Source organism: Nematolebias whitei, chromosome 22 (assembly GCF_014905685.2).
Source record: "Nematolebias whitei isolate Nwh7 chromosome 22, NemWhi1, whole genome shotgun sequence".
NCBI classification, from domain to species: Eukaryota; Metazoa; Chordata; class Actinopteri; order Cyprinodontiformes; family Rivulidae; genus Nematolebias; species Nematolebias whitei.
The window spans coordinates 7,276,121-7,287,933 of record NC_056519.1 but is presented as its reverse complement, the minus strand read 5'-3'; the positions used below and the strand labels follow the sequence as shown (position 1 = coordinate 7,287,933).

Genomic DNA, 11,813 nt, shown 5'->3' with positions numbered 1-11,813 from the left:
AAGTCAAAATTTAAAAAAGTCAGAATTCTGAGATTAAAGTCAAAATTTTGAATTTATTTTTTTATTTTTTTATAAACAGACAGCTTTAAAAATAAGGTTATATTTTCTAGAAAATACACACGGATAAATGTCTAAACACTGTTTTCCTTTACTCATATTAAATAATTATTTATTTCCTTATCCAGACCTGGAAAATACCAACATTCATCACTTCAAGAACGAGCAGCAAGTGTCTAAAACCAGAAGAGACTGATTTTATTTCTGTTCTTGATTTAGAAAACACAGAACGTTGTTGTTTTTTTCAGGTAAACTTCTTACCATGACAACGAAGAAGTAGAAGACGGTCATCCAGCCCAGCTTGCTCTCGATCAGCGACACCAAGTACTGCATGAAAAATAAACAAACAGTCGGGAAAAATCTCCAGATATTAGGGGAGAATCACGATCAAACAAACCCTCGTTAGTCGGCAGGGCTTAAGGCCCATGTGAGCTTTGTTAACTAGTAAATTCATTACAAATAAAACTTTTTTTTAATTTTGTTTTGATCCAATCTGAGTCAAACAGAAAGTGTGATCCACTCCAGGAAAAGTATCTTAATTATCTTCAGTTCGTTTGATTCAAACTTCATGTTAAATAAAAACATTTAAACTTCTTGTTGCTTAAATTATACAACTGCCTGCCTTACTTATACCTCCTGTGGTTGACGCTGTCATGATTTGTTTAGGTGTTCAGACAGCATCATAATCATCTCATAATCTATTTTAATCATCTGTGAAGTGTGCCCTCTTGTGTTGGCTCACTTGTCCTGCAGCAGCTCCGATGCTTCCGGTTCCGTCCACGATCCCGGTGACGGTTGCCAGAGCCTCCTGGCTGCCCCTCAGGGCGTCCTGCCTCCCCAGGTCAGCGGAAATGGCCGAGCTGATCATGTTGGACGGGCCGCCGATGAAGAAGCCAGTGGTAGCCAGGATGACAGCGTTTATGACCTGGTCGTTGGGCGATCCTGGAAAAACACATCCGCTCTGACTGTTGGTCTAAAATCAAGACGGGAACGCTGACATTCTGCGCAGCCTTGTGTTTAAGCTGACAGGATGTCTTCGTGGTGCAAAATGTGTCCTGAAGGATTTTTAAGAGTGTTCTTTTAGACTACTCACTGCTGTACCCCACCAGGGCTCCCATCGCCATCGCCAGGCTGAAAACCAACACCGGAGCTCTTTTTCCCAGGAAATCAGAAATCAGACCCTGAACCGTCCCACCTGTCACAATAAAAATCAAGTCAACTTTATTTATAAAGCACATTTCAAACAGCAGCTGTTACCAAAGTGCTTAATGGAAAAGACACAAAACGCTGCAGTCAAATAGGGGTTGAATAGACTAGTTGACTAGTCTATTCTAGGACATCTCACGAGTTTTTATATTTACGTCAACTAGTCGCAGTCGCCACCTCCCAACCCTGTTCCCAGTCCATTCCAGCCCTATTCCAGCCATCCACAGTAGTGGATTAAATACAATAAAACTAAGGAGAGTGGGATGGGCGATGGTGGACTCCAGCATCGCCTGCCCCGCTGTCCTTAGCCTTGTTTTTATGTGCCGCACGTTTCTTTCACTTTTGTAGCTTACTGTATTTTTCACCCAATAAGTCAGTTTTTTGCATAATTTACATGCCCTGCGACTTATATGCGGAAACGACATATTTATGTTTTATCCCCGTATTTATAAACCAATTTTTGGCTGAGCTATGACCAACACTACCATTTTCAGCCGCTAGATGGCACTCGAGTAGTATGGCATGCCGTTGTATCATGTAATAGATAAAAGTGGCTATTAATGACACAATCGGCTTGCCCTAGCCTGCCACCACCTGGAGCAACTAAATCAGCTTCATTTTGCTGCGCTGCCCTGGTGAAGTGCAGCTGATTGACCATTAAAATGCATTAATTAAGTAAAAGTTCAACTGACACACACCTTTACTATAAAGTCGAGCAAACAAATAATTGTTTTTAGGTGGTTATCTTGTTAAATTTCAAAGAAATGGACCCAGTCGCCCTCTGCGCGTTTATGTTTCTGCGTACCGGCTTTTGAAATGCAGCTGATTTGACCGTCAAAGTGCATTTAATGAGGAAAAGTTAGACTGAGACACACCGTTACTATAATTTCGAGCAAACAAATAAATGTTTTTAAGTGTTAATCTTGTTTAATTCTTGTTAAAGTTCTCCCATGCACGCTCCCGCAAACGCCATTTGGAAGCCAATCGATTTTTGCCACACCAGCCCACATGTCCGGGTTGTCATCGGTGACGCGTAACAAACGCCACACGTCAACGGTGACGCATAATAGATGCAAAGTATATGGCGAAGCAACTTATTTATGGATTTTTCCACTATTTTATACATTTTAGGACTGATGCGACTTATAGGGTTGAGCGACGTGTACGGCAGAAAATATGGTAATAATAGTACTGGTTTTCCTGTTATTTGCAGTATGATAAATGGTAGGCGCATAAATATACGCTCCTGATGTTTTGTTGTTCTTTTTTTTTGTAAATAATGACTTTTTTTGTGAATATGACGTCACAGAGACTAGTCGACTTTAAAAAATATGTAGTCGTGCAACCCCTACAGTCAAATCATCTTTTAAAACCAGGACACTTCTGGTTCCTTCTTCCACCTATTCATAACAGACGTGACCCCAGGTATTGGTTTTTGTAAAGGCAGATAGAAACCTGGACTCCTGGACACAGAAGATAAGCTCATATCTCGTGTCAGACTCAGAAGCTGCTGCAGAGGTGCTGAATCAAAATTAAACATGGTCCTCGTAGAGAAACAGTCTCTGGGCTACAAAGTGTTGGGGAGGACCAGGGGAAACCATTCCCATTAATACTTAGTAGATGTTTTATATTTATTTCTGAATAACTGTATTCCAAAATGTATGATCAGATGACTGTATTCTTGGATTGTAGTACTTGTATTATTTATATGTATTGGGTGGAGGCTTCATATAATTCCACTGGGCTTCTGCCTCTCCCTGCACTGTTATTATATTTTTTCTTAATATCTTTGATCTGTATTTTAATTGTGCAAAATAAAATAAAATAAAACAAACCAAAGCATTTATAGGGAGAACACATAAACTTCCTGTAGAAAAAACAGAACCAGGAGTTAAACTTGCAACTTTCTTGCCGTGGGACGAAGCTAACCAACCGTTCCACTTTGTAGCTCGTAAATTGGGAAAAAAAAAAAAAACTAAAATTAAAATAAAACCTCAAAACTCTACTTGTGTGTGTCTGTTAGCAAAAAATCCCATGAACCAGAGGATGGATTTTTAGAACGATGCACGTCTATAACAAATTCAAGATGGCCACCACAACTAATCAACCCAATAACAGACAAAACGGCTCGTCCTCAGTAATGAGGACGTTGCTTTGGTCAGTCGTGGTGAAGAAAGTTGATTTACAGGTCTGTTTACATTCCAACCCTCGCCTGTGGTCATGAGGTTTAGATCATGACCCAAAAAATAAATAAAAATCCAGGATACAAGCGTCTGAAACGAGCTTCCTCTGTCGGGCGGCCGGGCTCAGAGTTAGAGAGGAGGAGCTTGGAGCAGAGCTGCTGCTCCTCCGGGCTCAGCCTTAGAGGAGGAGGAGCTTGGAGCAGAGCTGCTGCTCCTCTGCATCTAAAGGACTCCGTTGAGGAGGTTCAGAATTCGCTGGAGGGATTAGAGATGGGAACGCCTCGGGGTCCCACCAGGAGGATGGGGAGAGTGTCGCTGTGGAGGAAGGTCTGGGTTTCTCTCGTGGACACGTCACCTCCACCACCAGACCACAGACAAGCTATAGAAGATGGAGATGCTTAAAAGAAGTTCTTGATTGTGTGCGGAGGAGGGGGAGACTCAAAGCCCCCGTCGTCAGTGCACGGACTCTGGCTCCACAAACACAAGGTGGCAGCTTCTGGTAAACTTCTGGCTTCAACTCCCCGACAAGGAGAGAACACCTGGACAGATGTTCTGTGGCTGAGCCTCCTCCCGTACCTACTTTTCTAACAGACTGAAAACATTTGCACAGCGGGGACAAATAAATAAAGATGGCTGCTCACCGACGATCCCACCGACGTCGTACCACACAGACAGGCGGTCGGCCTCGGCCTCCTTCCACCCGTAGTTGTTGCTCAAGTAGAACGGCAGCCAGAAGAAGAAGGAGTAGTTGACCAACTTCAGACACGCGTAAGCCAAGGAATACTGACAAAGACAAGGAGATGGATTCAATCTGGTGAAAGACTGGGAATATCCTCTAATCCAAATCTCCTTCAGACTCACGGGCAGCACTCCAGGCAGACTGAACGCCTGGAAGAAGCCGACGGCTTGTTGACACTCTATGACAGTTTCATCCGACTGCTGGACCGACTGGCACTGCTTGATGTGCTCCTCCTCCACCACCTCCTCCTCCTCGTCACTCATCAGGGGCCTGTGGCTGTCCGAGTCCGTCTCAACCGGGCCGAGCTCCGACTCCATCAAACCTGACACACACAAACGGACGTTACGAGACGCCGTTAACAAATGAAGCTAAAGGTGAATGTTTAGTTTTGTTCAATAAACGTGTCTTATGGTTCTGACCGATTTCTTTTGGGGAGTTGAGCAGGCCGAAGAACACCACCACCCCGCCGGCAAACTGCACCACAGACGTCACCATAAACGCGTACTGCACACAACAACATTTTATTATTATTTGGTGTTAATAAAACTGACAAAATCTTAAAAAGTCTTCCAATTTTTTTATTAGAAGTGTTTCAAATGCTCCTGTAAGCTCACAGTAACTTGAGTCCTTTAGATCTTTTTTTTTTTTTTGTTTGGGGGGGGGGGGGGGGAAATCAACCATATTGAAATCCATTATAAATGCTTTTTTAATATTACATATTTATCATATAAAATAATGACTTCCTGTCTCCAGATTGACTTCGCTTCGGAGTTCCTCTCGTCTCGTCTAACAAAACTGTTTATGTTTGGACGCAAAGAGCAGAAACACGCTTGTTTTGTGCACGAGTACACATTTGGTGCACAACATCACGTGCATGCAGGCTGAAGAATCAGTCGCTCCGGGGAAGAGAATGCCAGAAACCTGCTGGCTGGACCAAAAAAATGTGGCGTCAGTGATAGATGGATTAGTCTACAGGAAACTGGTTCAGTAAAATAAATAACAACATGTTTTTAAGATATATAAAAAATAAATTATCCTGGGGGAATGGCTGGTCTTCCCAAAACTCCAGACTGAAATAAAAATAAATCTTAATGGGGCAAAAAAAAAAACTTTTTCCGTTCAAAAATTGCCATAAATTAAAGATGTCAATAAAAATAGCAACATTTTTAAAAACTAACAAACATTAAAGTAGCTAAAATTCAAAAACTGTCATTTAAATTTCATAGATTTTTTTCAGACCGAGACGGTTCTAAAAGGATCGACTACTAGATTATGGTAGACAAAAAAAAAAAAAAATATATATATATAAATATATAAATAATATAATACCAGTATATTTAAGCAGTTATGTATGACGGTTGACTGTTCCTGTAAGGAACGCCTGTTGTCGTAAAGTTGAGATAATCTGAGGGTTAAAAGCCGACAGTTCTGGAGCAAAGCCTCGTTTAAGTGCGAGTCTCACCTCGTAGCCGTACGTGAGCACACTTGAAGCCAGGAACGCTCCCAGGATGTTCCCAACAGACGCGCAGGCGCTCCACAAGCCGAACACAAAGCCCCTCCTGGAAAATCAATTCAGGGATTTTATTTAGAAGCACCGCAAATTTTAAAACGGTTCCTTCTTTCGTGCGTTTAAAACAAAACTGTCAGAGAAAAATGTAAAAAAAAAAAAAAAATTCTTACCGTTTTAACAATCAAGAACTTTACTTGAAAATTCCTGCAGTAATAATAATAATAATTTAAAAAACAGCCTAATTGAAGTCTGTTTGGAATGTGTATTGCCTCAGATTATATTATGGGGAAAAGCCTCAGCTACTACCACAACAAATTTAGCTAATTATCAGTTAAACTGACTGAGTTACAGCAGAACTGCAAATAAAAAGAGCAAAATGGTAGCTAAAACAAGTAGAACAATAACTAAAAGAAGAAGAACACTAGCTAAAAAGAGCAAAATGGTAGCTAAAAGGAGCAGAACACCAGCTAAAAGGAGAAGAACACTAAGTAAAAGGAGCAAAAATTAGCTAAAATGAGCAGATCACTAGTTTAAAGGAGAACACTAGCTAAAAGGAGCAGAATGATAGCTAAAAGGAGCAGAACACCAGCTAAAAGGGGAAGAACACTATATAAAAGGAGCAAAATGGTAGCTAAAACAAGTAGAACAATAACTAAAAGGAAAAGAACACTAGCTAAAAGGAGCAAAATGGTAGCTAAAAGGAGCAGAACACCAGGTAAAAGGAGAAGAACACTAAGTAAAAGGAGCAAAAATTAGCTAAAATGAGTAGATCACTAGTTTAAAGGAGAACACTAGCTAAAAGGAGAAGAATGATAGCTAAAAGGAGAAGAACACTAGCTAAAAGGAGCAAAATGGTAGCTAAAAGGAGAAGAACACTAAGTAAAAGGAGTAAAAATTAGCTAAAATGAGCAGAACACTAGTTTAAAGGAGAAGAACACCAAGTAAAAAGAGCAAAACACTAAGTAAGAGGAGCAGAATGGTAGCTAAAAGGAGCAGAACACCAGGTAAAAGGAGTAAAAAAGAGCTAAAAAGAACAGGACGCCAAGTAAAAAAGATTTTAGTGTTGGCTACAGTTGTTTTGCTACCTGAGAGGTTTGGGTTTTTTCCATTTTGTTTACCCTTTATTTATACAGGAAGTCTCATTGACTCATTTTCAAGAGAGACCTGTTTGGGAGCAGATGGTGGGGGTTAAGGGCCTTGCTCAGGGACCCAGGGTGGGGCGAATGAGGGTGGAGGCAGGTGTTGGTGTTTCACCTTTTCCACCCACATTTTGATGTTGACGGTACTGGGAGTTGAACCTGCAACTTTCCGATCATAGGCCCATATTCTCTAACCTCTACGCCACCACTCCCCCAGTTTAGTAACAATGTGTTGATTGCTCATGAGAAATTTTTCAAACAAAGACACAAAGACAAAACACCGACAGCTGGTTAGCTGGTTAACTAGATGACGAAGTGACTTCACCCACCCCGTCTTGCCGAACCAGTTGCCCATGACGGCCACCACGCAGGGCCAGACAGCTGACTGCAGCAGGCCGTTCAGCACCCACAGGCCGCAGTACAGGTAGACATTGTAGATGTGGAGCCACTCCGTCACGGTGCCGAACACAAACTCCTGCAAGCGCATGCACAGTCGGGGCAATAAATAAATCTCATGAAGCATTTCAGGAAGAACAGGGTAAAGTTAAGATGAGGAAACAGATGTTCAGTCCGTCCACTGACCACAACGGCAGAGCCGCACAGACCGAAGCAGAGCACGTAACGCAGGTTCACCCGGTCCCCGATCACGCCGCTCAGATACAGACCCTGTGAGCAACAAACAAAAACAAACAACAACAAACATTTTGTTCAGATTAGGAAGCAACAGAGCTCTGATGTAAACCGTACAGATGTTTTCTTGTTTACAGCTACTTCTGCATGCACATTCAAATGGAAACACTTTGGTTCGTTTGGCTATAGTCTGCATCAAGTTGTACTTTCTGAAACGTTTACAAAGAAATCACAGAAATACTTTAGGATCTTTAATTCTTTCAGAAACATTCTTAAAATCTACTTTTGCAAAGTTGCTCAGATTTGGTCTTCTTTGGCTACCGTCTTTACAATTTAGACTTTTAGCTATGGTTTAGCTAAATTTAGCTTTTAGCTAATGTTCAGCCATTTTAAACATTTAGCTGCTGTTTTACTACAGTTAGCTTCTAGATACAGTTCTGCCAATTTTTGCTTTTTAACCGTAGTTTTTCTACTTTTATTTTAAGTTACAGTTTCGGACGGTTTTTGTTTTATGCTACAGTTTAGCACCATTCAGAGTTTAGCTCTAGTTTTTAACGACGGTTTAGCTACTTTTAAGATTAAATTATGATTTGTAAATTTTAGGTTTTACTTACACTTTTGCTGTTTTTAACATTTTACAACTATTTTACAAAATTAAAACGTTTAGCTACGGTTTTGCATTTCACTTTTAGCTGCAGTTCTAATTTTAGCTTTTAGCCAAGTTTTTGTTAATATTATCTTATTTATTATTTTAAATGTTTAGCTGCTTTTTTGCTACATTTAGTCTTTTGTTACAGTTTAGGCATTTTGTGCTTTATGCCACAAATTTGGCAATTTAGTTTTAGCTCGTTTTGTCATGTTAAACGTTTAGCTACTGTTATTATCTAAGGTTTAACCAATTATGTTACAGTGTAGAAAATTTAGCATTTAGCTACAGTTGACTGGTTTTAGCTTCTGTTTTAAATGTTTAGCTACCATTTGCTACATTATTCTTTTAGCTATACTTTTGCTACATGTAGCTTTTAGCTATAGTTTTGCCAATTTTTGTTTAATGCAAGAGTTTAGCAGAATTTAGCCTTTAGCTACAAGTTTACTGTATTTAGCATTACATTAGTATTTATCTACATTTAGCAGTTCTGCTAATTTTAACTTTAACAATTCAGTTTCAGCTGTTTTTCCCCCCAACCTTCAGCTATCATTCAGCATTCATGCTGTGCTTTTGCAGAAAAAGCTCATTTCTGTAGTTCCAGAACGGTTTCCTGTCCTGAAATGTGACCCGGTTCCAGCTCTTTGAGCCCAGACTCTCCTCAGAACCGTCACATTCGGTTCAGAACCAACAGCTGTTTTGTGTTTTTCTGCGCTCGTGTTGACAAACGCTCACCACTGCGTACGAGAAGAGAAAGATGGAGTCCAGGGCGCCCAGAAACAGCGTGGCCTGCTTCTCGTCAGCAAAAAGACGGTTGTCCTGCCACGTCTGGACACATCAGAAAACAAGAGCAGCTAAAGGAACAAGGAGAACTCTGCGTTTAATTTGACCACAAACTTATTATTGATTTGCATTTCATTAAAAAAAATGGATTCACAAAACAGATGGATTTGATTTTTCCTCTTTCTACCAATGCCAAGTCATAAAAGATGATTAAATAATCCAGTTCCTGCTCACTCGGTGACCGTTCTCTTCTAAAGGTTCTGCTCAGTACCTCATCGGGAAGGAACGCCGTGGCGCTGTCGTTCTGGATGGACGGCGTCCATTGGGCCGAGATGCTCACTTTCACGTTGCTGAAAGTTTTCCTGGAGGCGTGCAGCAACACATAGCTGCAGAAACACACGAGAGCAGATAAACGTGCTGCAGAAGCATTTCGAACTGCGTTTCATGTCTTCGCTGCACATTCCTCTTCAGTTTGAAAACTGGGAAACAGTATTGATGTTATAATCTGTTATTTTAACAACATGTACCCTGAGCTCAGCTCTTCACCTTTAAACTGCAATAAACACACTTTAAAAGACGCAAATATTAACCACACGACTCATTTTTAGTCAACCTTCCTGAATTGTCTGGACATGTTAGGATGTTTATTATTATTAGGGGAAACATTTACGAAGTAACACAGAAATCCTTCATAAAAATGTGAATTTAAGTCACACCGTTAATGGTTCACAAGCTGAAAGAATCAGAACACAAGCCGAATACTAAAAGAGCAGTAACTAGAAGGTAAACGCAGAAGAGCAGAGGTTGAATTAGCAAAACAACTAATCATTAAATTAAAACAAGTAAAACAAACAGCTGCTAAAATGAGCAAACGGTTTCAACGTGACGACTAAAAGCCAAACTTAGCAAAACTGTAGTAAAATAAGTAAATAATCAGCTAAACTTTTGCTAAAATAAAACAGAACGGTAGCTAAAAGCGAAAAGTAGCAGAAAATGAGCTAAACGCTAAATCAAAACATCTTTTCAGATTAACATTATTAAACGAACATATTGCAGAACTTTCAGAAACCCTCGGTGGGTGTTATTCAGTTAACTGGTAGGATTTATTGTGGTCTTGAAAGCTGCAAACATGAGTTGGAAGTGACTCTAAGGGTAAACTTACAGACTCTACGTTGTGTGTTCTGCCTGCAAAAATCTCCCCCCCATCCCCCGTAAACAAAATTCAGCTCAGCGTGACACAAACTTCACATTTTACCTAAAGAAGGTGAGGAGAAAGACAACCAGGTGATGATGGGTGAACTGTGACAGATAGCCACAGCACGAGGGAGGCATCACAGGGGCGGCTGGAGGGAGGATGAGGAGGATGAGGAAGGAGTTGGTCTTCGAGGATAAGGTGGGGAGGGTCAACTAAAGTCCTCCACTAAACCAGGCAGGACTAACACATCGTTAGGGGTGGAAAGGTGTGCCTGCAGAGGGAGGAATGTTAAACCAAATGATTGATTAGCTCAGAGGGCAACAATCTTTATGGGGTTTAATTCAAAGTAAAAATATATACTCGAGTAATTTAACAGATTGTTTATGTTCTAAGCTTCAATGCCAGCTCTGAATGCTGCCCTGTTAACAGTCAACTGAACCATGAATGAGCCCTGTGTTACATTTAAATCCGTCCCCCCCACCACCACATCGTCCAGCAGAAACACTGACTGGTTTCATAAAAATAAAAAATAAAAACATTCTCAGACCAGGATCTTACAGACTCTGAGAAGTCAAAATCAAGAAACTTTATAAAAATCTGAATGATTATAAAGACCTTGTTATAGTCACAACTTCCAGGTGAAAAACAAACAGGTTGGTATTTTGTGCCTGCAGGAGTTTAACTCCAAAAACGAAACGTGCAGTTTGTCGCGTTTTTAAGCAAAGCACAACTTCTTATCAGACTTTCTAAGAAAGGCTGTCAGCTGAGAATGTGACTGTTTACAAAAAAAAAATAAAAAAAATGCCTGAAGGTGGCAAAAAAAAAAGACAGGTGTTCCTGGAACCTGTGGTTATTTATAGCTACACTGTTAATAATTAAATTTTGAGTTATAATTGAATAAGGTCCATTGAAATGACTTTCCCCCTGTAGTTGACTTTCTATTTTTGACTTCTGTAGAAGAAGAAATGCTACATATGCTAGCGACCGTGAGACTAGGCGCATTATTTATACCTGCTGTGTCAGTTCCGGGTGTTTAAAACTGTTTAAAATCACAAAGAACGTCTAAAAACTAAAACTGGCCTTATTACATGTTTATAAATAACTAAATGTCATTAATACACGTTTTTAAATGAATAAATACAGCCTAGCGGGTCCTTACCTTAACGTTTAGAGGCCAGTGCACCTCTGAGCGGCGACAATCTGTGGATGTGTCATTACTGAATGCGAGTGACGTCACAGGGTTCAGCGGCTCGGGGCGCACTGCTGCCCTCATGAGGACAGGAGGGGAATTACACAATTTTAAAAAACTGAGTGCCAGGAAAAATAAAATTACTATTGCAATTAAAAAAAGAACCAAGTTGTCTCGTTTTTACTACAGTGTATCAAAGCCGTGCAGAAGACAACAAATTATTATTTTTTTCTTTTTTAACATTGAAGTCAACAGCAGATTAAAGCTGAATTTACAGACAGTCTGCTTTGTTGTACAGCTAAATTTTTTGAATTCCTTCATCGCAATGCACAGTTAATTCATCATCGTCGTCATCAAATATTCATTACTGGTGAGTACCCATGCATTTTCCTATATTTTTATTAAATAAAACTATTTTTTTATGTTCCCATCCTCCTCCATTTCACCACTGTCCTGCTGTACTCGTGCCATTTTGACACTCTCTGTACATCTCTATCAGCATCCTCAAAGCAAATAAAACACAATTTTATTGAATT

At 40.2% G+C, this 11,813-nt stretch overlaps 1 protein-coding gene across 1 annotated transcript in view; it reads right to left on the bottom strand.

Annotated features, from left to right (window-relative positions):
• Positions 1 to 10,231, bottom strand: part of slc37a3 (solute carrier family 37 member 3) — a 10,654-nt gene extending 423 nt beyond the window's left edge. The window contains exons 1-12 of the mRNA XM_037696082.1: positions 10,149 to 10,231; positions 9,165 to 9,279; positions 8,846 to 8,938; positions 7,417 to 7,500; positions 7,164 to 7,309; positions 5,648 to 5,744; positions 4,605 to 4,689; positions 4,308 to 4,507; positions 4,088 to 4,229; positions 1,151 to 1,252; positions 800 to 999; positions 319 to 384 (exon numbers count right to left, since the gene is read on the bottom strand). Coding sequence (XP_037552010.1) covers positions 319 to 384; positions 800 to 999; positions 1,151 to 1,252; positions 4,088 to 4,229; positions 4,308 to 4,507; positions 4,605 to 4,689; positions 5,648 to 5,744; positions 7,164 to 7,309; positions 7,417 to 7,500; positions 8,846 to 8,938; positions 9,165 to 9,279; positions 10,149 to 10,225 — 1,407 coding nt within the window. The 5' untranslated portion in view covers positions 10,226 to 10,231. The remainder of the gene's footprint in view (positions 1 to 318; positions 385 to 799; positions 1,000 to 1,150; positions 1,253 to 4,087; positions 4,230 to 4,307; positions 4,508 to 4,604; positions 4,690 to 5,647; positions 5,745 to 7,163; positions 7,310 to 7,416; positions 7,501 to 8,845; positions 8,939 to 9,164; positions 9,280 to 10,148) is intronic.
• Between the last annotated feature and the right edge of the window lie 1,582 nt (positions 10,232 to 11,813).